General features: G+C 35.0%; 2 protein-coding genes across 10 annotated transcripts in view; both read right to left on the minus strand.

Annotated features, from left to right (window-relative positions):
- The window catches only part of slc4a5b (solute carrier family 4 member 5b), a 56,459-nt gene extending 54,427 nt beyond the window's left edge, over positions 1-2,032 (minus strand). For 7 of the 8 annotated variants that reach the window (XR_006927332.1, XM_046861375.1, XM_046861376.1 and 4 more), the window contains exon 1: positions 1,106-1,295. The gene's annotated coding sequence lies outside the window, so the exon portion shown is untranslated. Of the gene's footprint in view, positions 1-1,105; positions 1,296-1,897 lie in introns of those variants that run through there. The other variant, XM_046861374.1, reaches the window with a different exon arrangement.
- Positions 2,033-3,643: 1,611 nt separating this feature from the next.
- Positions 3,644-26,183, minus strand: scarb1 (scavenger receptor class B, member 1). 2 transcript variants are annotated; one of them, XM_046861516.1, is made up of 14 exons: positions 25,807-26,183; positions 25,267-25,427; positions 22,388-22,529; positions 21,996-22,199; positions 21,510-21,605; positions 21,258-21,373; positions 20,871-21,037; positions 19,842-19,960; positions 11,018-11,091; positions 10,859-10,910; positions 8,274-8,420; positions 7,897-7,941; positions 5,637-5,694; positions 3,644-4,228 (listed from the first exon to the last, which is right to left on the minus strand). In XM_046861516.1, exons 1-14 carry the CDS (start codon positions 25,924-25,926, stop codon positions 4,218-4,220), a joined length of 1,512 nt encoding a protein of 503 aa, XP_046717472.1. In that variant the 5' UTR covers positions 25,927-26,183; the 3' UTR covers positions 3,644-4,217. The 2 variants fall into 2 exon arrangements, with proteins under 2 accessions (XP_046717472.1, XP_046717473.1); XM_046861517.1 differs by lacking the exon at positions 7,897-7,941 and having other exon boundaries at positions 25,807-26,182.
- Positions 26,184-26,968: the final 785 nt, after the last annotated feature.

The following is a 26,968-nucleotide window of genomic DNA, read 5'->3' on the forward strand; positions in this document are numbered from 1 at the left end:
CTACGATAGAGAAGCACCTGATCAGCTCAGAAATATCTGCCTTGTGACCACATAGCACAGCACATGGACATGCATCCTCACCAGATCAATGTGAGAAAAAGCCAATGAGGATGTAATTAAAACAGATCTCCTGCTGCCATATTACCTCATCATAGTGCCAGCAGATACATATTTCTTGTGTCACAGGATGTCACCACCTACATAGCAAATAATTAGGATTGGGCAATCAAACTAAATAATGTTATGGTCATTTTAAAATTATAAAACTATTCTAGAGAAAGGAGCACTTGCTTTCAGGCTTTCCTAGGATGAATATTCAACATGTATATTCACTATAATCAATCCACCGTCCTTCATGCTGAATGAACAGCAGCTCTCAGGGAAGTCAATAATCAGCACTGACAGTATTATTGAGTAGCCTGCAAAACATTTAGAAATGCACACAGTTTTACATTTTATCTTTATCTGTGAAACATGCATTTATTTATTAAGAATAGTACAGAATTGCACATAGTGTAACTGAAGCCTCTGATCAAAGATGTCTTACTCACCTCTAAGAGATATAAGCAGTAACACCCTTTCTGCATACAAATTAATATGTGCTATTTTGTTTTAAAAAAAAATTTGGCAACAACTTTGACTTTTCAACTAAAACTATTTATATTGCTTTAATTTATAATTTTTAAGAACATAGTATCCTTAGAACAGAAAATCTCTAGAAAGCATGGATATGCAAAGAAAAGAATTTTACTGTACTGTAATGTACAGTATGTATGACAACTAAAGGCTTCTTCTTAAATTCCATATCCAGCCGTATTTGCATGAACATTGTATGGGGTTATTTACAACTAGAATAGTTAACTTACCTCTTTGTTTTCTAATTAATACAAGACTTGGTGATTCTGTTTAATTCTGGCTACTGCATGAATAATTATACTTTTGGTGATGACATAACCAAAAAGAAGCGTACTAAAAGATACTGTAATTGAGCTGAGCTTGATGAGTGTGACTAACCAAATTTCAACAATAAAATCAATTTTTTTTAATGTCCAAGGAAATTCAATAACCTGATATTAAATTTACATTTTATAAGGAAAAGCCTTACCTTAGAAACCAAGAAGCATTAACTCACAGATGCAAGAAAGTTGATGTGTCACAGGTGAGCAGTGCAACAAGCAGTTATATATCTATACAAAGAAAACAAGAGAATTAACTACTTCATGCATTACCCTGGTCAAAGACGAATACTTGTCACTGTCTTGCTTTCAGCACTAGCACTGTGTGGATGGTTACTGCCTAAGGTCTGGATAAGAGTGAACAAAAGATGATTACGGGAGATCTATTTGGGGCACAGCAAATGTGCATAATATATATGAGGCACAGAAAATGGCATGCACACTTTACTGTATAGTTTCAGAGATGCTTTTTTACAATTCCATTTGGAAAAGGACAATTGAAAATATTTCGAAAATAAATGCTATGATTTTTTTAAATAGTAATAAAACAAAAATGAATGGATATAAATGAAACATATTTCTGACCACATATGTTTGTAAGGATGCTTGGGACATTCTGTCACCACTATTTTTGTTAAAAAAATGTGCAGTTTGAAATTATTGTAATAGGTTGAGGGAATGAATAACATGCACTTTAGCATTGTATTCTACTGGTGTGTCTGTAAAATTAAGTTCTGCTCACTAGAGTGAATATTTGAACTATTATATCCTTTATGGCAGCTTGAGACAATCTGGACATTATCTCATGCATAATTTTGAATAATAATTTAATTACAAAACTTTGAATAGAATCTGTTGGATAATTGTGCCAATTTTTAGGTTTCTTAATACAACTCTGAAGACAGCTTTTTGGCTCAGGAAGAGAAAAATGGAAGACATACCAAAATCTGGCTTTATAATCTCCGCACACATACGCAGACACACACAGCTCTTTGTTTTTGTCTCTTCGTTTCTCTCAGCATTGAAACTTCGCTGGTGCTTCAAACAACACAAACCGGTGAATTGGTGTATATGCACAGAATCGAACAGACTCGTACTCTTGGCCACCAAGACCACTGGGCTGCTACAATCACTGTGGGACTCGTTGATTACCCCCTGAGTTCATCCCAAACCATCTACATGATGTAGAATGATGTAGAATTTGCACAAAAACAGAGCTGTGCAATCATAATAATGGTATTAAGAGGTGGATTAATTCAGGTGTTTACACCACTTAAGGCCTAGGAGTGAAATGGCCCACCACTGCAAAACTTCAATGTCCTTTAACATCTTGCAATAATTGATGTTTAACATACATGGCACAGAGTGATAGGGGAATCAGCTTTAAATCAGCTTCAAATAAATACCTTTGCAACATTGTTTTGGAACATGATGTTTAGGAAGCACATGGGTACAAAACATTCAGGAAACAAGCACTCTAACTTATGATGCCCTCTATGGCTCATCCAAGTGTGATTAAAATGATAATTATGTTTTGCACCTTTGTTAATTGATGGCTACCTTTTTAAACATATTTCTTGTTGCAGCCTCTCTTTCATGCATCGTGTTGCAATTATTATGAGCAACACGATGCATAACCTTTTCTAGACTAGAAAACCCTACTATATGAGTAGATTTTGACTTACTTATGTACATAAATTATATATTTTTTTAATACATTTGCAAACAAACTTCTTTCACGTGTGACAAAAATATAAATTTCAATATTTTATTCAGAATACAACATAGATGACATATTAAATGTTTAAACTGAGAACATATCATTCTAAGAGAAAAATAAGTTGATTTTAAATTTCATGGCATCAACACATCCCAAAAAAGTTGGTATAAGGTCATGTTTACCACTGTGTGGCATCTCCTCTTCTTTTTATAACAGTCTTACAAACGTCTGGGGACGGAGGAGTTGTTCACTGACAATGTTTTCTGGAAGTATTCCTGAGCCCATGTTGTGATTTCCATTACAGTAGCATTCCTGTATGTGATGCAGTGCCGTCTAAGAAACCGAAGGTCACAGGCATCCAGTATGGTTTTCTGGCCTTGACCCTTACGCACAGAGATTATTCCAGATTCTCTGAATCTTTGGATGATATTATGCACTGTAGAAGATGATAACTTGAAACTCTTTGCAATTTTTCACTGAGAAACTCCTTTCTGATATTGCTCCACTATTTTTTGACACAGCATTGGGGGAATTGGTGATCCTCTGCCCACCATGACTTCTGAGAGACACTGCCACGCTGAAATGTCAATTGACCTAATAAGTTGCAAATTGGTCCCCCAGCTGTTCCTTATATATACATTTAACTTTTCCAGCCTCTTATTGCTACCTGTCCCAACTTTTTTGGAATGTGTAGCTCTTATGAAATCCAAAATGAGCCAATATTTGGCATGACATTTCAAAATGTCTCACTTTCAACATTTGATATGTTATCTATATTCTATTGTGAATGAAATATAAGTTTATGAGATTTGTAAATTATTGTATTCCTTTTTATTCACAATTTGTACAGTGTTCCAATTTTTCTGGAATTGGGTTTGTGTGTATTTATATATACAGTATATATGTGTGTGTACAGTATACACACACACACACACACACACACACCAAAAAAATAACAACTCAATACTTAATTTTAAAGTTTGTTTATTTCTCTCTGTTTATTTCAGCACATTCCAGAAATGCTCAATCAGATTGAGATCTATGAAATGTGAAGGTAAAGTCTAAAGTAAACATGAACTCTATCTTCCTCAAACCATTCCGTAACTAATTTTGCACTGCCAGGGAATACAGATGATATGAAGGAGTGTACTTGGTCTAAAACTATTTTACAGATTTTTGTATGTAAAAGCATTAATACAGCAATAGATAGCTTTTGAAGATTTAGCAAAAATCTTTTAAATGTACTTAAACCCCATGCAAAGAAAATGCCAGAACAGAGACATTAAAAATTTAACAAAAACAAACAAAAAAACCCACAGTGCTATAAACTAATTCCAATTTTTTAAAGTTGTGATTAAGCTGCTCTCACACCAACATACACAAATACAAACACCATCTTCAGTTTCCTGTTATTTTTAATTCTAAGGCCAAAGAAATTCAGTAAAAATAATTATTGGGAAGTGCTGTAATTCCTGATCAGTACAAATTGAGTTTCATTGTCCACATATCTTGGGTTCACTTCTGCACCATTCTGTAAAATCCTAATTTGTATCTGTGAAATAGAAATAAAGAGATGAGACTAAAAAACACAAAAATTCACAAGCTATTGGTACATAGGCATTTCTGATCAAGTCTATAATGTTTTCACGCCAGCAAAATAATACAATTAACACATTGATAGAGATAAAATAACCCAAAGAAAATGGCTAAATTGGTTTGACATTACAGGATGGAAACTATAACTTATATAATCTTTCTTTACCATCATGATGGAAATAGATTATCTTAAATATACAGCACATCAAACATTAAGGTGGTAGAGCCACAACAGCAGAAGACCATATTTGGTTCCACTCCTTATTGCCAAGAATAGGAGTCTGAGGCTATCATGGGCTAGCTGTGGTGTGGGAGTTGATGAGGTCAGTGACGGCTATTTGGCAAGAAGGTCTGGCATGCAGCCACCATTCTAATTCATCCTAAAGGTGTTAAATTGCTTTGGTCTCAAGGCACTGTGCAGGCAACCAGAATTCTTCTACACCACCCTTGACAAACCCTGACATTCTGGGCCCATGGTTTGGGACGTTTTGGTCTCCCTTTTTTTACACACTCAAAGATACATCATACAAAGACATTCTAGACAACTGTTTGCTTTTAACTTTGTTGTAACAGTTTTGGAAAGACCAAACTGTTGGGTGTACTGGACTGGTAATCAAAAACTTTTGGGACTATCTGTCATATCAGCCATAACATTAAAACCCCCTGTCTAATATTGTGTAGGTTTCCTGTCCAGCTCTGAGTCATAAAAGCCTTGACGTCACAACGGATGCCCATTGTTGGTGCTATTGGGGGTGTGCAGGTGCCAGTATAGACACTCTAGTCTGTGGCTACGTAGCCCCATACACATCAAGCTGCAATAAACTGTTCTTGAGCACTTTTTCATCACAACCATTATTAACTGTTAAAATTTGTGCTTTAGTAGTTCTTTTGTGGGACTGGAGCAGCCTTGCTCCACACACCGCTCAGTGAGCCTTGGGTGCCCATGATCTGTTAGCTGGGTCATTGGTTTTGATTCTGTGAACCACTCACCCAAACTCACAGAAGAGCTACTTAGCCAATTTTTTATTTGTTTGTTGTCTTTTAGAAGGAGTTAATGACTCCAGATACAAATTCCTATACCACTCAATTTTGATATAAATATCGATAAAGTAAGGTAAAAAGTATTTAACTTCAATTAGTTAATTAAATAATGAATTCTAATTACAGTAGTGTGTTACAGTAGTAATTTTGGACCAAGACTGTCCTGATTCTTTATCACTATTGCAATTTCACAGTAGTTTGAGAGATGTGAAATAATAACGGTTATAATAAAAAGATATTTAATAATTTAAAAGAACATTTCATTGTTGTGTACTCTTCTGGCTTTTCAACAGTGTGTAAAGAGGAAAAAAGTTCACCTGTACCTTTTTCAATATACTTTTCGCTGTGAGCAGGGCCATGGTTTATGTCTGTATTGCTTCCCTAAAAAAAAAAAAAAAGCAGATAATTTAACATTCATGTTGAACCAGAGTTGGGGTCTAGATCTCACAGCTACATGAGCTGAAAGAAAAAGTGAAATGATGATGATGATGATGATGCATAATGATAGCATAAGGTATTGCAGTAAACTTTAATTCCTTAAAATAACACATCACACCTCTTGACAGGTGTTATTTTAATGAATAAAAGTTTACTGCAATACCTTATGCTATCATTATGCATCATATCATATCACATCACTTCTTCTTTTGGCTGCTCCAATTAGGGATCACTAGAGGGGATCATCTGTCTCCATACTACTTTGTCATCTGCCTCTTTCAAACCAAGCACCTGCTTGTCTTCCTTTACCACATCCATTAACCTTGTCCTTGGCCTTTCTCTTTTCCTCCTTCCTGGTGGCTCCATCCTCAGCATTCTCCTACTGATATACCCCATGTCCCTCCTCTGCACATGTCTCAATCTGGCCTCTCTCACTTTGTCCCTAAAACTTCCTACATGCGCTGTCCTTCTAATAAACCCGTTTCTAATCCTGTCCATCCTCGTCACTATGCCACTGTCTCATTCCACTCCACCCTGCTTGCACACTTTTCTTTACTTCTCTAACACACTCTCCATTACTTTGCACCATTGACCACACGTACCTGAACTCATCCACCTTCACCACCTCTTCTCCCTGCAACCGCTCCACTCCACTGCCCTCCCTCTCATTCACACACATGTACTATGTCTCACTGAGACCTGAATTAAACCAAACGATTATATGGGTCTAAATGAGTCTACACCGTCAGGATATGCTTATAATCATGAGCCACGTCAGACTGGCCATGGGGGTGGTGTAGCAACCATTTATAGTGCCCTTCTTTATGTTAGTCAAAGATTTGGATTCAAGTTATATCATTTGAAATGCTCGTTCTTAATGTTGTACTTTCATACATACATAGAAAACCCCTACTATCTCTCGCTCTGGCCACCATGTACCCTGTGTAAAGGGCCCTGCAGTGATTTTTTTTCAAGCGTTTGCTTGTTTTCTTTTATACCTCTTCATCACTTTTGATAAAGTGATGCTTGTAGGATATTTTAATATTCATGTAGATGATTTAAACAATGGCCTAGGAAAATCATTTATGGATTGAAGATTTAAAAGATTGGATGACCCATAATTTTCTATTCATAAATTTTGATAAGACAGATTTTGCTCATCTGCCCAAAAACTAGTACACAGAAGCTCCAGCATTTTAACCTGCGTTTAGAAGCATGTACTGTAACTACTAGTTCAACAGTAAAATACCTAGGAGTTATTTTAAACAGCAACTTGTCTTTTTAAAATCATATTAACCATATTACAAAAACAGCCTTCTTCCACTTTAGAAATATTGCTAAGCTAAGAAATGCATTACTAGGTGGATGTCCTGCTTCATTAATGAACAAGCTACAGTTAGTCCAAAATGCAGCAGCCAGAGTCATCAAAAGGTCGAGAAAATATGACCACATAACCCCAATCTTATCATCCCTACACTGGCTAATTGTTAAGTTTCGAATTGACTACAACAAATTGCATGCATTCATGACTAGATGGATCTGGGTTCAACATTCAGCTCCAATTTGGCAACCAGCAGTATTTATTGCACATTTCTGCATATCACTGTGTAACTTGCTGACAATTCTTGGCAAATACACAGAGCACAAGGAGGTAAACAGGTGATTCCTACCACCCATATTGGTTATCTAAGATAAATCATAGTTATGATTACTAGAAGCACAATGTTTTAAATGTTTGGCCAACTGATCTGGAGTTGATCTTTGGTACATGTGGTCTTAATCAGGGTCTGTGCTTTAGAAGCACTTATCTTGACTCCAACTCTGTGTAAAAAAAAATATTTTTATTAAAGAGTATATTTCAATCTTAAATTGTTTGTTGGATTGGACACTAATTAAGGAAATGCAAGCTTATTACAGAAAGTATATTGTAACAACTTATTGTTGTTACAGAAACAGAAACATGCTGGTCAATATAGAACATGCAGTGCATAAACATATGCATTAATCTGGTCATTTATTTGCATAATATTAAACAAAAAGTATGCAATCACATTTTCATTGTCAAAAGCACAAGAGAAATTAACAAAATTAGCAAAATTAGAATTTGTGGAAATATTTGTGGCAAATAAACTTGTTAATGCTGACCCTTTTGTCTTCTGTGAGATCAACTGTCCCCTGTTTTTTTTCTATCTGCAAAACACATTATACAGCAAGGTTTGCTCCAAAATGTGTGATATTTGTATCTGCAATTGCAAACTTTTACTATTAAGAATATATTCACTATATTTTACTATTACAGTGTATATTTAAGTTATGGTTGCGTATAACATAAAAAAGATATTAGAAAAGCAACAATGCAACCTAACTGTTCAATACAAGCAAGCATTCATGGCATTCCAAACTTAATGGCCAAAGGGAAAGACTAAAACAAGACTGCTGATTTACTGTACCAAAATATGCATATTTTTTTTAAATGCAATATTTAACTTTGACAATGTGTATTACAGATCATTACAATTTACCTTCTTACTAAGGTGCAGAGCCACTGTTCCTATGATACAGCTCAGTCCAAGTGCAATAAAGATGTACTGCATATACTCCATCACCATTGGTAAAATTACAAGGTTCATACGGAACGTTTTGAGCACAGGACCATCAATGTAGCCACTCTGAAAGAGATAGCAGCTTATATCTTCAATTACACATTCTTTCTTAAGAAATCTCACCATTGTACGGAAGCGCATTGCATTCACAAAGTAAAAATAAATTCACAGCAAGGATCTCATAATTATGACTTACTAACTCACAATTATGACTTATCTCATAATTATGACTTAGTATCTCATAATTATGACAGTGTCTCATAATTATAAAATAAGTTGGAGAAGTCTGTGGCAGGGGAACGTTTTAGCACATCATATGGTTTAGCTTGATGACTGTATATGTTAGTGTTAAGATGATTCTCACATTGATTCTCTTAACACATTCCTGTTATCTGTTCAGTGTCTATAGGATCTTTACGATGATAGTATGTGAGGTATACTTATAGGTATTATTATATTTATTATGATTATTATATTTCAACATTGATTACTAATATGTGTTACACATTCTGACTGTCCACTTGATAAAACAAACTCTTATCAAGTGGACAGTCAGAATGTGTAACACATATTAGTAGTCAATGTTGAAATATAATAATAATAATAATAATAATAATAATAATAATAATAATAATAATAGTTATTGCCCCGTATCTGTTTCTTTGGGAAGAAAAGCGCAGCCGTTGAGAGAGTGCCGGTTCGAAGGCACGTACCGGGATACGCATGCGCGATAACAACGACCGCCGTGAACCAACATATACCAACAATAACGGACAGTGAGAGTGTGGAAGTTTAAATAGGAGCTGGTGATGATGATAAACGAGCACCATATGTGCGCGATTGAAGCCGGGAGCTTCAGAGAAAGCGGCCGAGAAAGCACCTGACACGCTGAAGGGGGCCGAAGGGGGCGTGGCAGGTGGATTCCTGACAGTTAACAAACATGTACTGTATGTATTTTTATAGCATGCCTTCATCAAACAAATCGCGGCAAAAAACCTCCAAAAACACGTGCATGCACATTCTCATTTATTAACGCACATCATGTACATTAAGAAATTTCAAGCACGTTAATATATTGCCGCCATTTTGATTTTCGTTTATCTTGATCATCGGTTATCTCGATGCTTATATATATACAGTACAGACCAAAAGTTTGGACACACCTACTCATTCAAAGAGTTTTCTTTATTTTCATGACTATGAAAATTGTAGAGTCACACTGAAGACATCAAAACTATGAATTAACACATGTGGAATTATATATGGAATTATATACATAACAAAAAAGTGTGAAACAACTGAAAAATTTCATATTCTAGGTTCTTCAAAGTAGCCACCTTTTGCTTTGATTACTGCTTTGCACACTCTTGGCATTCTCTTGATGAGCTTCAAGAGGTAGTCACCTGAAATGGTCTTCCAACAGTCTTGAAGGAGTTCCCCGAGAGATGCTTGGCACTTGTTGGCCCTTTTGCCTTCACTCTGCGGTCCAGCTCACCCCTAAACCATCTCGATTGGGTTCAGGTCTGGTGACTGTGGAGGCCAGGTCATCTGGCGCAGCACCACATCACTCTCCTTCTTGGTCAAATAGCCCTTGATGCCGTCAGTGTGACTCTACAATTTTCATAGTCATGAAAATAAAGAAAACTCTTTGAATGAGAAGGTGTGTCCAAACTTTTACATACATACACACACACACACACACACACACACACACACACACACACACACACACACACACACACACACACACACACTCACACACACACACACACACACAGGAAAAAACTGAGCTAAAACTGTTCCTGTTTGGGTAAGAAGACATAATAACCGTAGATGTGTGAGCCCAGATAAAGACTTCCTGTATACCTCACATACTATCGTAAAAGATCCTATAGACACTGAACAGATAATAGGACTGTGTTTAGAGAATCAGTGTGAGAACCATCTTAACACTAACATATACAGTCATCAAGCTAAACCATATAATAGCTTCTACGTCTCCATTGTTGCGCAATGAGGTGCTTCCGAACAAAAAATGCAGTAACGTCAGATCCGGTGTTATGCGCTAAAACGCCCCCCTGCCACAGACTGCCCCAACTTATCTCATAATTATGAGATACTCAATCATAATTATGAGATAAGGATCTCATGAGATACTAAGCCATAATTATGAGATTAGGATCACATAATTATGAGATACTAAATCATAATTATGAGATTAGGATCAAATAATTATAAGATACTAAGTCATAATTATGAGATAAGTCATAATTACGAGTTAGTAAGTCATAATTATCAGATCCTTGCTGTGAATTTGTTTTTACTTTGTGAATGCAATGCGCATCTGTACTATTGAATAAAAAAAAAGTATGGATTTACATTCCTCTGTGTTTGAGAATAAATAATTTTTTTGAGATTTTTTTTTTACACATATGTAATTGTAGTGGCATTCAAGACATCTGAATTAATTACCTTTATACTGTAATCAAAATCATAGCACATACCTCACCAAACCAAAGCAGGGGCAGCACTACTTCATTTATTTTACCAGTTTGCCTAAAAAAAGGGCAAAAATTTTGTTTAGCTAAGAATTTTTTTAATTAATCCATACAAAGCCATCACAAATTAGATACATACAAAAACAGCATTTATTCTCTACTTACGATATTCCTAATACCTGCTTTATTAACAGGTTAAGTTGCAGCTTGATGGACACATTCATAGGAACTCCAGTGTTCTGTAAATCATTGGTACACATACAGTAAACAGTAAAAGAAAATGTTCCTCCAGGACCAAGGTGCAAGACAAAACAACATAAATCAACACAAAACTAGGAAGAACAAACAGACCCATACACAGGACATTGCATATAGTGTACACTTGCAAATATTTAGTGCAACAATATAACTAATTTCACACAGTGAATTTACATATTTAATCAGTTAGCCTTTGTCTCCAATTGACAAACCAGTGTGCCTTTGTTTATGATTGACTGCAGCCACACTGGCTGCATCCAGATAAGATTTGATTTAAACAATATATCTAAATCATACCTAGGCAACAGGAAACAGTCACATGTTTGGGTATGTTTATTCCCTACACAAATACTGGATTGGGTGTATTCAGATAATTTACTTTCTTATTTTAATGTTTGTCAAATTTATCTCTGCCCAGCCTATTTATCAAAGTATTCAACATTTAATTGAAATGAGAGATAAATCATCTATTTAGCCATGTAAATAAAGATTTTTTTTTATATTGAACAAATAGTTAATTAAAATTTCATTCTGTTTGATGACAATTTAACACTAAAACTTAAAATTAAAAAAAACGTAATTTTTCTAGAGATTTTGTTAAATATTTTTTTTATTGCATTAGTATTCAAATGACGGTGCAGTAGAAGTTCCAATTTTATAACAATGAAAAAAAACTGCACCATTTGAAATTGGATTGCAGGTGGATGCAAATTTAGTAAAAATAGATTTTAGTCAGAATACTGACTACAGAATTAATCAGTTGATACCAAAATAGATTAGACTAGGCAATACAAGAAAAATAAAACACAATATAACGTTTGGCTGTAAAGTAATTACAAGGTAAAGGTAAACCAAGGCTTGGTAAACATCGAGAAACAAAATAGAAGGTGTATAATACGCACAGATATGCATCTTTTTAAATTGTGTGCGAGTGAGTTTTATTTTTTCCTCAATTTTTTCATTTTTTGTCATCATTTTATTTTTGTCACCTTAAAATAATCCTGCACAGGTCTAGATCCCTACCACTTACTTCTCAAAGCTACACCCTGCAACCATACTGATAGAGGAAATAAGCCACATCCATCATATTTTCCATCCTGTTGACAACCTCCACTTCAATGACTGTTGCAGAAACCAAGCACATTTTATACAGGAGAGGGGCATGGTCTGAACAAAGGGTGGAGGTCGATTTCAACAGATAGTAATAAGCATTTGGACCACCCGCTTAACTGCAAGACATTCTTTTTTGATCATGATATGCTTACTCACTTGCCTGCAACTATTAAATGAATAAAAGCCTGTTTGTATGACTCTGTCCACTGCACCATATCTAGTGCTTTTCTTCTTAGTGAGCAATCAAATGGCTGGTGACATCTGAATAATTGAGCACAAAAAAATCGCCAGCTAGGTTTAGTAACTGTCTCACCTCTTTATTTGGTCCTGGGGAAACAACAATTGCTACAGAAATATAATTTTAGGGACACACCTGCTAATGGACCAAGTGGAAACCAATATGCCACACTTCTACCTGTTCAAGCATACACTTCTGTTGTTAATCCCACCCATCTCATCCATTTGTGGAAAAGCTTTTGAAGCCAATTTTGCTACTGCATATCAATACTATAAACAATATGTTATTTACACATATACAATGTATAGTGGTGTGTGAGCAGGTGATCCTCTCAATGGGTCACTATAAGGTAGATGGTGTTCTGAACTACCTAAAAGGAAGAATCACAGATTGGTGCAAACAGTGTGAAGAAAAACATTTTTCCTGCAACATGAGAGTCAAAGGTATAAGACAATACCCTGTCAAATTCAGTGTTGATTAAGGGACACTGGATACATGTCAAATTTACACCACTTGCTTTTTTTTTTGTTTGGGTAAATATTAGGGGTGGCTGCATAACACCACCCATGGGGGTGTCAATGTGCTGTTTTCTGAGATTAGGGCAGCCAGGCAAACACTTCAGAAAATTACACCTGCAACTAGGCAACCTCCATGATGTCTTGAGTCTTTCTACATTGTTTTTTGGAGACTGATATGGCATATTTGCCTTGTCTCACCTTTATCCATAAACATGCCCTGTGATCTTGAAAAATCCTTGCCATCAGGAGAGTAATTTAAATCTCAATTTGGGCAATAGCACAATGACTTTGTCTCATAGTAAAAAAATTTGCATTATACAACAGGGATTAAAATGTTTGTACATGTAGCAAATTCTCTTGTGTTAACTGCTCTAATGTGTGGAGTTTTGTTCTAGGTTCTAGATGCATGTTCGGCTATGCTTGGTCATTTAGCAGTGTTTCATGCATGTAATCATATTTGTCATAGTCCATGTCTTGAAATATCATGCCCATGTGCAATATGCTTTCTTAACCAACTGGAGAAACACTGAACATTAGGTCACTTTCAGTCATTAGTCAATGTGAAGTTTTCTATGCTTGGTTACTTAGTTGTAGTCATGTTTGTATTAAGCTGTCTTCTTTAGTCCAGTACTACTGTGCAGTGCCTAGATTTTACTGTAAATGTGCACTGCTGGTTTTCTTTAAATTGGACACAAATTCCAGGTATGGATGATTCTAAAAAAACATATTGAATTTTTTTTTTTGCTGTCTGAAGGTTATTCCTCACAATTTCCGTTAACTATATCCAAAGACAAACTACCATTAACATTACTTTAAATGTCGCTGGAACTGAAACATAATGGCCACTAGGGCATACCTAACCAAATATTGATTGAGATTTTAATGGGTTGTCCTGTAGTCCCATCTTAGATTGATGATGTGGGCATGGCTGCCAGATGATGTGGGGCATGGCTGCCAGACCCACTGGCTAGACCAAGCTCTAAATCATCTACCAGTCAAATACCTGGGCTTAGAAAAGAGCAATCTTGCACAGGTGCAGATAATTACTACTCACTTCTTGCTAAAATCTCAAAGCCATGTTTGTGTTGCCAACCCAAATCTTCCTTTGTCTTAAGACACACCATTTCTAATGGATGAGTGTGTTTGTGGCAACATCATGCTGTGGGAATGCTTATCAGCAGGGACTAGGTATCTTGTCTGAACTGAAGGAAGGGTGGAGAATTTTCATATGCTTAGATCTGTTAAATAGAGCGCACACACGAATATTGGGAATTGAACAGAGCGTCAACCATTTCCACTTTAAAAATGCTATACATTGTATTTTCCATATTTTTTTACTATTCTATACAGCATACTTTATACTATATCATTGTACTATATTATATATAGCATTTTAAAATTTCTGCTATAGTCTGCTAAAAAAAATGAAGCTTGGAAGGAAGTTTCAACTTTTAGCAGGACAACTATCCCAAAGCCTAGACCAAAGCAATATTGGATCTAAAAAATAATAAAGGCAAATGTCTTATAGTGGCTTAGTCATAGTCTATTGAGAATTAACGAAAAAATCAACAAATCAAAATCAACAACCTAAAGCAAATCTACCAAAAACAATGGGCCAAAAATCAACAGCAACACCATAAAATAACAACACTGTATGGAAATCTTGTTTATATCGGTGGTGGCCCATCAGGGTCAGCAAAGCCTTCTCAGCTGCCTTAACACTATCAGAAGAACTGGCATACATTTACAACCTAAATTCTAATATTTGTTCCATGAAATTGTATTAATTTATTTCCAACAGTTTATTCTCTTCATTTCCTAGCTTTTCTCTTGGCTGCACTGCTTACAGTATGTGGTCAGGTTTTTAGTCTCTATCTGCTGCCATGTCAATCTAATCTGTCCAGGGCCTTTAAAGTCAGTAGTGCTGGTCTTTTTTACCTTAGTCTATATAAAAAATAAGTCTGTTTCTTTAACCAATCAGATTTAAAATTCTCCTCATAGGGCCAGCTAGCTCCGACTCCATCCTCTGATTGGTTGGTCTGAGGGAACTTGTTACAGCCAAGTTCAACTAGCAAAACATGTATGTAGCTCTCTGATTTTTTTATGCCTACAGTGGAAAAGAAATGTGTTTGTCTAGGACACATTCCTTGTCTAGGAATCAATTTTCAAGAAAAGCTAGACGTCGGGAGGAGAGGATGGCCAACCCCAAAGCTAGCTAGCTCGTCTCAGCCCAGGAAAGGGTTTGTTCGCCACTTCCAGACCAGTAAATACGAGTGGTACCACTGGCCTACAGCCTCTGAGGAGTGGTGCAAATTATGAGTATGCATCTCTAGTGAGTAGGTTGTATTTTATTAACATTTTTATGTTTTTGTCATGTTATTAGACAAATATTGATTCTGAACTGCTCCAGATGATGTAGGTGGCACAGTTCTCTCTGTAATGGCATGCGTTGTTATATTGCATTTTTGTATAGTATTGATGATTTCTATAATTGCGACGTGATTAGTGGTGGTATTAAGAGGTGGATTAAGTCAGGTAAGTCCCCACTGAAGGCCCATATACCAAATGCACGGCCTGCCACAGTTTTATATGTATTCTAAAATGCTGTCATAGTTTTTTATTTTTCATAAAAACATTTCCCCAACATAAATTGTATCACAATAAAATAAGTTTCATTGTTTTAATATTATATATATATATATATATATATATATATATATATATATATATATATATATATATATATATATATATATATATATATATTTATATTACATAGAGTGAGGAAAATAAGTATTTGAACACCCTGCTATTTTGCAAGTTCTCCCACTTAGAAATCATGGCGGGTCTGAAATTGTCATCGTAGGTGCATGTCCACTGTGAGAGACATAATCTAAATAAAAAAATCCAGAAATCACAATATATGATTTTTTAACTATTTATTTGTTTGATACAGCTGCAAATAAGTATTTGAACACCTGTCTATCAGCTAGAATTCTGACCCTCAAAGACCTGTTAGTCTGCCTTCAAAATGTCCACCTCCACTACATTTATTATCCTAAATTAGATGCACCTGTTTGAGGTCGTTAGCTGCATAAAGACACCTGTCCACCCCATACAATCAGTAAGAATCCAACTACTAACATGGCCAAGGCCAAAGAGCTGTCCAAAGACACTAGAGACAAAATTGTACACCTCCACAAGGCTGGAAAGGGCTACGGGAAATTGCCAAGCAGCTTGGTGAAAAAGGTCCACTGTTGGAGCAATCATTAGAAAATGGAAGAAGCTAAACATGACTGTCAATCTCCCTCGGACTGGGGCTCCATGCAAGATCTCACCTCGTGGTGTCTCAATGATCCTAAGGAAGGTTATAGTTCTGGGCTGGGAGAAATCAGCCCAGAACTACACAGGAGGAGCTGGTCAATGACCTGAAAAGAGCTGGGACCACCGCTTCCAAGGTTACTGTTGGTAATACACTAAGACGTCATGGTTTGAAATCATGCATGGCACAGAAGGTTCCCCTGCTTAAACCAGCACATGTCCAGGCACGTCTTAAGTTTGCCAATGACCATTTGGATGACCCAGAGAAGTCATGGGAGAAAGTCATGTGGTCAGATGAGACCAAAATAGAACTTTTGGGTCATAATTCCACTAAACGTGTTTGGAGGAAGAAGAATGATGAGTACCATCCCAAGAACACCATTCCTACTGTGAAGATTTGGGGATGGTAGCATCATGCTTTGGGGGTGTTTTTCTGCACATGGGACAGGGCGACTGCACTGTTTTAAGGAGAGGATGACCGGGGCCATGTATTGCGAGATTTTGGGGAACAACCTCCTTCCCTCAGTTAGAGCATTGAAGATGGGTCGAGGCTGGGTCTTCCATCATGACAATGACCCGAAGCACACAGCCAGGATAACCAAGAAGTGGCTTTGTAAGAAGCATATCAAGGTTCTGGCATGGCCTAGCCAGTCTCCAGACCTAAACCCAATAGAGAATCTTTGGAGGGAGCTCAAACTCCGTGTTTCTCAGCGACAGGCCAGAAACCTGACTGATCTAGAGAAGATCTGTGTGGAGGAGTGGGCCAAAATCCCTCCTGCAGTGTGTGCAAACCTGGTGAAAAACTACAGGAAACGCTTGACCTCTGTAATTGTAAACAAAGGCTACTGTACCAAATATTAACATTGACTTTCTCAGGTGTTCAAATACTTATTTGCAATTAGATTATGTCTCTCACAGTGGGCATGCACCTACGATGACAATTTCAGGCCCCTCCATGATTTCTAAGTGGGAGAATTTGCAAAATAGCAGGGTGTTCGAATACTTATTTTCCTCACTGTATATATTACACATACATACATACACACACATCAAACAGAATAAAAATTCAATATACTACTAATTCAGTAAGATTAGACAAATTGTCAGCTATGCAGTGGTTGACAGTAACAAAGTAAATGTAATGTGATACTGTACTTAAGTTACTTTTACACAAATCTGTACTTTGCTCAAGTATTTCCGATTGGGGATACTATTACTTTAACTTCACTACATTTCAAAGTCAAATGTCTTACTTTTTTACTTAACTACATTTTGAAAAATCAGTTGTTCCTTTTTATTTATGAGTTTATAAAAACTTTAATAGTGTAGGGAGTGAAGTTTTAGGACATCGAAGATGTACTGTGGCTTTAATAAAAGGCGGAGAGAATACCATGGGACAGGCGAGTCTGCACAGCGGGAGCATGAGAGAGTGAGTGAGTGAGAGAGTAAGAACATTATAGCCATAATAAACCATAGTGCTTTGGATAAGTACATTTGGTGGCAAATACATTTGTACTTTTACTCAAGTGAAATTTTTAAGGGAACACTTGTACTGGAGTAATAGTTTACCTAGTTTACCTCTACTTTTACTCAAGTACATGATCAAGTACTTTTACACTCATGTACTATTCATGCTAACTGGTAAAACAAAGTTTGCTCAAATCCCAATCTAGCATAAAATTTCACTGTATTGTACTTGTTTCTGTTGATAATACATAGATTTAGTAAATGCTTTAATTTCAATAATGATATGTATTTGGGAGTAATCTGTTACAAGCCTTGATAGTTATTTATTTAAATAAAATTATTAAATTGATTTATATTTATAATTGTATAAATTTATATATGTACTACATTAAACTAATTAATTTAACAGATCTCTAGCTAAAAGCCAAGTCCCATATATATATATATATATATATATATATATATATATATATATATATATATATATATATATATATATATATATATACAATAACTGAAAATGTTTCAATGTTTATACTTCATTACTGAAGATATATTGCTTATTTTGCAGTTTCTCAAAACTGGAATATAATATTATATAATATATGGAATTATCAGTGTTCTGCTCCCTGCTCAAGGTTTGACTGCAATATCCTTAAACAATCTGAAAGGGTAATTGGAAATTGGTATAAGTATCCTGATAAGTGCCTTTATCATAAATTATATAGTGTTCATTGGTATTCTAAATGTTATTGTCCTATTATAAACAAATAAATGTTACCTTGAAATGTTGTAAACTTTGATCTTTGAGGTTATGAATCCAGTCTGTTGAAAGAACTAAGAGGATTTTATACCTGTTAACTGTTAACTTTGAAAATAAAAATTTAATTGATTGTCATTTTGTGTTTCGTTTTATCTATCCATGTATGTGTTTGCACATATCTTTGCAACTTTCAACAAAAAAAATCAAAAGTCACTAGCATGCAGTAGGAAGCATATTACTGTACATTTATCTCAGTGGGCCTTTTGCCACACAGATAATAGTGATAAAATAAATCTAGTTTATGAGTTATGATTAACAGAGTAGGATAAGTCTCTCCATGGCCAAATTAGAGCCTTATCCTAGAGAGTTAATATAATTATTGGCGTTAAAATTATATATTACACACACACACACGTGTGTCCATTAACGCAAATTTATTTTAACTAATTCATGTAGTAAGTAATTATGGTGTTAAGATTTGCATTAACATATATATGTTATACACACATTATATGTAATATATATATATATATATATATATATATATATATATATATATATATATATATATATATATATATATATAAAATATAAAAACACACAGCATGATGCGTCGGACTGCAAATACAACAAAAAAAAACATTGCATACAATGCATTTATACTTTGTCTTACAGTTTACAAAATGAAAATCAATTAAAACTTTGTTAGTTATTAACAAACAAGAGATAATAAATCCTCAATCATTTCAACAGATTGGATCTATAACCTATGATCAAAGTTTACAATATTACATAGTAAAAATCAAGGTAAACTTATTTGTTTTGAACAATTACTTTTATGATACTAATAAACAAAATATAACTTTGATAAAGGCAGTGATATAATGATTCTCAAACCAATTTCCAATTACCTTATCAGACTGTTTAGAGATTGCATATCAGTTTGAAAGACCTAAAGCACCATACTTGTTTAGAAAAACTAAAAAGGTTGTTGACTCTGCATTGGATATCCAACCAGGAAAACATATGCAATCTCCACTGATTTATACACAAAATGTATATAGCGTTATAATTCTATCAGAAAAGTTTTTTTAACCAGTTTGTAATGCAGTTTCTATTCTTTACTCACAGGCTCTACCATTTCTTAAATTACTTGGTCCATAGGTCCTAATTGCACTTTGAGAAGAGCACCCGGAATGCATCAGTTTAATTCCCTCAGCTTTTAAAAAATTGTGAATATTGCCTGAAATATATATTATATTATTTTTATTATTCATTTATTTTTTTTAAAATAAGAACACATTCTCTTACTGGATGCATGTCAATGAAGAGCCCATGGTCATGCTCGTTGGGGTTAAGCCCATTTACAGTATGCATAAGGGCAGGATCAGCATTGTAGAAATGTGGCTGGGAAATGTACACAGGGGAGTCTAGGAAGAAAAAAGCAAACATGACAACAGAATATTGGCTTCGGGGGTATTACAGTATGTGGAATAAGTAATAATATACAAACACTTTATACATTTAAATGATAAGCACAGAAATTCAAAGCAATCATGTAATGCCCAGGCACATTTACGATTCAGTGCATTTAAATATAACTGAAGTTCTGAAAATGTGCATGACTAGAAACACATACAGTACCAGTAAAAAGGTTGGGCACACCTCATGCTTCATTGTTTTTTCTTTATTTTTAACAACGTACATTAACACTGAAGACATCGAAACTAGGAACCCTAAGCCAAACCCTAGAACAAATATAGAATTATGTAGTAAACAAAAACATCAAAATAACCCAGAATGTTTTATATTTTCTATTCTTAAAATTAGCCACCTATTGCTTTGATTACAGCTTTTGGCATTCACCATCACACCTACTCCTCCATGCTTCATACCAAAAATATAGGAACTGACTGTTCACTCTGGTTTGGAGACTGCACTTAGGAATACATCTTAAGCTTTTTCAGAATCACTGACTTTTATTAGTAATGTAATTGTATAAGTAATGATGGAATATCTTTTATTTTACTTTTTATCTTTTATTTTACATTTCTTGCCATAATATTGATTTGTACAGTAGTTGTAGTAGCATCTATAATGCTATTGACTTTTGTCTTGTGCAGAAGAAAGGTTTAGTACACTGATTGTCCAAAGCACATTAAAAAGGAATGTCACAAATTAATTCTTGACAATGGTGAATTGAAAACCATTTCAGGTGACAATGTTGAAAATAGTACAAATAATAATAATAAAAAAAAAAACACTGAAGGAAAAAGTGTGTCCAAACTTTTTACTTGTAGTGTATCTCTAGGTATGAATCTATGTATTATGGACACTCACTGTGCCTGCAAGTGCCAACATAAAGAAGACCTGACTCTCTACATGGACAGAAGCCTTCATTTGGAGGATAATCAGAGCCATTGGCAAAGAGTGTTTTTGGAGCCACAAAACGATATACAGGGACTCCTTGTGAAGTTCCAGATCTCTGATACACCAGCTCCATTGACCTTTAAAACATTCAGGACATTTATGCAAAATATCAACACCTCCAATAGTCTGAGATGAGTTAAAAGAATGCAATACGTGACAATGGATGCCGGAGTCTCGAGAAACTTAAATATACATATATAGAAACACATTGGTATTACACATAGATTAGGAAACTTTAAAACTAGTGGTAACTAGACAGTATGTTATGCTGAATGAAGTGCTTTACTTTGACAATACCTGCAAGCATCTGGACTGTAAAATGGCAAAGTGGATTCTGTGGTCATGAATGGTGGCCACATCTGCCCTGCTGTACCATTGATCATGTTACACTGCTCTGATTTCCAGTAGTTTACCTGGTCCATTTAAACGAAAGTGAAGGGGACAATGTGGATTAAGAAATTAAATGAGTATGTCAATAAAACTTACAATATTTCATAACTTTTGTTAATATAGATTTTTTTGTTGTCTTACTAACTTTAATTAACTCACTTTCTTTAAACCATTCCAGGAATCAACTTTGTGAACTACCCTGATGTTATCCTGACCCGTGAAGACAGTAAATAGCCCAGTGTTGGAGTTGTTAAACTAAATAAGACAAACAAAACATAAGTATTTATTGATCTCCATCTGTTTTTAGAACAATATACATTAGGTATAAACACACCTCAAATGGAAATCCAGGATTGTTGGAGGATTCAGATTTGTGCACAAACACATTTAGACTTAGATTTAGACCCCAATCCACCTACTAGTATGTTTTTTGGAAAATAAGAGGAAACTAATAACTAGAAGAAACCCATATGGATGCAGGAGGAACATGAACAGAAACTTCTCAAACCCCAAACTCTGGATCTATGAGGTGCTGTGCTCCCATGCACCACATAAGTTTCTTACCAGCTAAAAGTTACTTTCAGATTATTACATTTCTAGCTTGATTAAAATACAGAATATACCGCAATTCACAAAATCACATACCTCAACAAATAGTCCAAACTTCCCTTTAAATGGCATCATGCCAGGGAGAATGGTGTTAAGAAAGTTCAACATCTTGCTTTCATAGCCCCACATAAGCTCGCCTACTGTTTTTGTCACAAAGGGGCCCTCTTTAAAAGATGTAAAAGTGGAACTTATCATTCTCCTAACTTGAACGGGCAAAAACTCCATCATCACTGATGCTCCCTGAAACACAAAGGAGGTGTTAAAAGTATACTTATCGAGGATAGACACGGGTAATTATATATGCATGTACACACATGCACACAAATATTAGTTGAAGACAAAAAACAACATAATTATTCACTTAACTAGCCACATTACCTATTAAATGAGCATGCTTTGTTTCTCTTATAAAAAATGACAAGTCTTACTAGCACCAGAACGTTTGGGATGGTGACCACATCAGACTCGTTGCCTACAGACATGCTCTCCTCAAAGAAATATCGTCGGTATTCACGATAAGACACTGTTTTGTTGTCATAAAAGGTGATATTGTCTTTCCAACGCTTCTCACTAAAAGTAGAAAGATGAGAAAGTGAGTTGAATGATTACATTGTCTTGTAATTAGTGAAAGTGAACTTCAAAAGCCTAGTCAGCAAAATAGCAATTTTAGAAATAAATTGCATGCATTTAATGTATTTTTTCCATTAAGCATTTTATAAATCCAAAAAAAAGAAAAGAAAAAAAAGACTGTAAAAAAGAATTATTATTTTATATATATATATAATCTCTCTTTTTTTATATATAAATATATAAATATCACGCATATATGCATGGTCACATGTTTTAAATTTCTTGACACTGCAAAAAGTTTAACACATGATTTGAGGGTTATGTGTGGTAAAACTTGCTTCCTTAAGGTCACATTTCTCTTTTGCAAAACAGGAAACCACTTTCCAGTGATAGAATATGCTATAGGCATGATCCTCATAAGTGAGTGAATCAACAAATCCTGCTAAAATATTCAGTCATATTTGTAGCAGGACTGTAGTTTGTATGACTACAAGATAACCCTTTCACTTTTCTGTAAGTAAACAGTGTTTAGTACCAATATTATACAATACAGAATTAATACATGATTGTTTGAATAAAGTGTTAAACGTTTATAAGATTAAACAGACACATTTGTGTTCATTGAGTTCTACCAACATGGGAAACAATTCAACAAAATTGTATACAGAAAATGCCCCAGAGCCATCACATTTTTTTTAAATGGCATAGTAGTATTAATTTTAATTTAAATACTACAGAATGAATGAAGAAATACACTCCCTATTTTTATTAAATGTATGGTTTGGCTTTGGCTTGGTCATGACACAAAAAGTATCCATTTTTATACAATGAACTTAAAAATAAGCTGCTGAGAAATATTTGTTATAAAATAAGAAAGACAGCCATGTTTCTACTAATATTTTAGCCTCAACAATAAAATTAAACTTGGACATTGGTTAAATGTATATATCAGTATGACATATCTGTGGATTTCAATCAAATTCCTTTCCCAAATAAGACATAAATCACTGCTGTATGGACATGTAAAATAACATTACATGCTTTCATTTAATTAAGTTTTCCCCCTTCAGGCAGGGTGGGGTTGGCATACATTTCACACCTTGAACAGTTGAAAATAACACTAACCTCCTTAAATTACATACATTCCTGGTATGACAGTTTTTCTTATGTAAAACAAATGAAAGCAAAGCTCACAAACAAAGCATGCATGGTGTCTCACTTGATGAAATGTTTTGATCAGGAGAGAAGTATAAAAGAATTCCAAACCATCAGATGGACCATAGTTCACTTTAAAGACAATCAACAACAAACAGAAAATAAAGCAACACAGTGACCAATCATCTAGAAATTCCTCCTAAATAAATGAAGGAACAGCATACCCCCTATACTAAGTAGGCTGTCAAGAGACCTACAGCAGCATTAAAAGGACCTACAGAAATCTATTCTGGCTCCTCTTTTCATGGGAAAACAAGTGCGAATATTCTTCACGTCTAAACTATGGGGTGAAGCAGCAAGATGTAATTCATTTCTGACAAAAAACATCCAAGCTCAATAAAAAAAAAACCCAAATGGCATGGTAAAATGTGTTATAGTCTGATGAGACAATTTCAAAAAGTTCTAATAATTCCAAAATACCAAAAGGTATATTTGATGCAAAAAAAGCACATCACCAAAACAAAAAAACAAACAAACAAACAAAAAACCTATGCTAATTGTGCAGTAGCTGCACAGCTGTAGTTTAGAGCTGCTTTTCGTCAGTCCAAACCAGTCAAGTTTATTTCTATAGCGCTTTTCACAACAGACATTGTCTCAAAGCAGCTTTACAGAAATCAACAGTCAAGGTGAATGGTGTGTATTTATCCCTGATGAGCAAGCTGTGGTGACTGTGGCAAGGAAAAACTCCCTTAGATGTTATGAGGAAGAAACCTTGAGAGGAACCTGACCTGTGCTGTGCACAGCAAATGCCCTTACAATTTAATGGATTGAAAATATTTTTTTTCACTTTATTTGTATACTGAAAATTGACATAACTGCAAATTAATACTTTATTTCAAATTAATACTAATACATCAAAGTTCTAGGAAATATCCTTTAGGCTCAATGATGTGAACCACGTCTTGTGAACACCATCCTGAAACTGTTTAAAAAAAAGTGTTCATTTGCTGTGGTTTCAAGAGAATTAAGTCTCAAATTATGTTAATAATGCACATTTATGTTGAGACATGCTTAATATCTAAAGTAGATGGATATGTTCTGTCAAGTTGAGACCAGATCAGACACACAAAACCGGTAACTTCAATATCCCCAAGTTTAATTATGTACTCACCACTCATAATACTTACACAGAAACCAGTGCTTATATACTGTAGATGTACACAAGTTGACTAAAAATAGTAAGAAATTAAATAAATTGCTAAATTGATAGACAACTTAATACAGCAAAAATACTTCATGAACATGACAACCGTCTCCTTTTTCAGCTTCAGGTAACATCCAACATTAAAATTTTGAAACATTAATTTATAGCTTTAGAATTCCTAAATGCTTATTAGATTTAATAGCTACTGTTCAGTGTAAACATTTTTATTACTTAATCAATAAATGGATATAAAAGTGCAAACAAGCAAACAAACACTCCCCCCACCCCCCAAGAAAAAGAAATAAAATAAAATAAATAAATAAAATAAAACAAGATTTCAGATTCATGCCAGAATCCTTAATAAACAACTAAACGCACCTGTACACATATGGACCTCTTTGCTCAACCATGGGCTTCTCTCCTGCCAGTATCTCTTCAGGGTTGAGAACATTGAACCAATATACAGACATAAAGAATGGTACAGGAATGTCTTTCCACATAGTGTAGGAGAGAGTATTTTTCGGGTTGATTTCTACATTCTGTGAAACATGAAAGACATGCCACATTAAAACAAATATTTAGTATAAAATTGGTGTTTTGTAACTTTATTTATTAATAAATATTACTTTTTTTTTTTTCGTGATAAAGGTGACACCTACAAACAGCCTGGAGGGAGCTTTAACTTGGGTTACAAAAATAAATCCGCTGCAGGTACTCAAGAATAACCTTTTCAACAATAAAGCTAATTTGATATATTTTTTATTTATATATAATATGAGAGAGAGAGAGAGAGAGAGAGAGAGAGAGAGAGAGAAAGTGGTTATATAATGGTTAACCGCTCGGGATATTGTTTAACAGGTAATTTGATTACTTATGAATCTAATACCACATACAATGACTGTTGTGTGCCTGGCTTACCTTAATTATTTGATCGTCGATAATAAGTGGTCCAACAAATACAAGAATAGTCCCGAAAACAACCGCTAAAGCTCCGACAACTGAAAGTCCTATGGTTATTTTAGACTTTGAAACGGCCATGGAGAACGGATGTTGCTCAAAACACCTAAATGATAAATGCTGATCCTGTATATGTTGCACCTGAGCCTTATTTCCCCCCTGTAATCCTCCGAGTCGGATTTTTATTTTATTGAATGGTCATGAAAAAATGACAGCCGCTTGCGAGCTACACCACGGCTTCGAATGAGTTCAGAGAAGCGCAGCAGGATACGAAGTTCTTGCTTACACCCCTGCTCATATTTACACCCCTTATAAATGGAGCTTAACACTTTATCGGCCAAGAGCCAGGCTGCATGTACTTACTAGCTACATGGACAAGAATGACTCCAGTATGGTGACTCCAGCTGAACAACATTTAGTCTATAACAACCTTTAGTCAGAATATATATATATATATATATATATATATATATATATATATATATATATATATATATAAAGTGTGTGTGTGTGTGTGTGTGTGTGTGTGTGTGCATATGCATACAGGTGCATCTCAAAAAATAGAAAATCATTAAAAAGTTGATTTCTTTACAAAAAGTGAAACTTGTATAGTATAAAGATTTACCACACATAGACTGATAGAAGTCTGTTCATTTACTATATATTTACTCAATACTTGGTAGGAACTCCTTCTGCTTTAATTACTGCCTCAATTCTGTGTGGCATGGAGGTGATCAGTCTGTGGCACTGCTGAAGTGGTATAGAAGCCCAGGTTTCTTTGACAGTGGCCTTCAGCTCATCTGCATTTTTTTGCCATTTTGTTTCTCATTTTTCTCTTGAAAATACCTCATAGATTCTCTATAGGGTTCAGGTCTGGGCAGTTTGCTGGCCAGTCAAGCACACCAACACCGTGGTCATTTAACCAACTTTTGGTGCTTTTGGCAGTGTGGGCAGGTGCCAAATCCTGCTGGAAAATGAAATCAGCATGTCCATAAAGCTGGTCAGCAGAGGGAAGCATGAAGTGCTCTAAAACCTTCTGGTGGATGGCTTTGCTGTCCTTGGACTTGATAAAACACAGTGGATTTGACATGACTCCCCAAACAACCACTGGCTGTGCAAACCT

This window comes from Silurus meridionalis, chromosome 11 (genome assembly GCF_014805685.1).
Source record: "Silurus meridionalis isolate SWU-2019-XX chromosome 11, ASM1480568v1, whole genome shotgun sequence".
NCBI lineage: Eukaryota > Metazoa > Chordata > Actinopteri > Siluriformes > Siluridae > Silurus > Silurus meridionalis.

Coding starts and splice junctions, on each gene's coding strand:
- scarb1 (XM_046861516.1), bottom strand. CDS start 25,926: ATGGCCGTTTCAAAGTCTAAAATAACCATAGGACTTTCAGTTGTCGGA. Junction 22,200..22,387: donor TCCCAAACGTTCTGGTGCTA/GTAAGACTTGTC, acceptor TTTGTGTTTCAG/GGAGCATCAGTGATGATGGA. Junction 21,606..21,995: donor AGTTTGGACTATTTGTTGAG/GTATGTGATTTT, acceptor TGTCTTATTTAG/TTTAACAACTCCAACACTGG.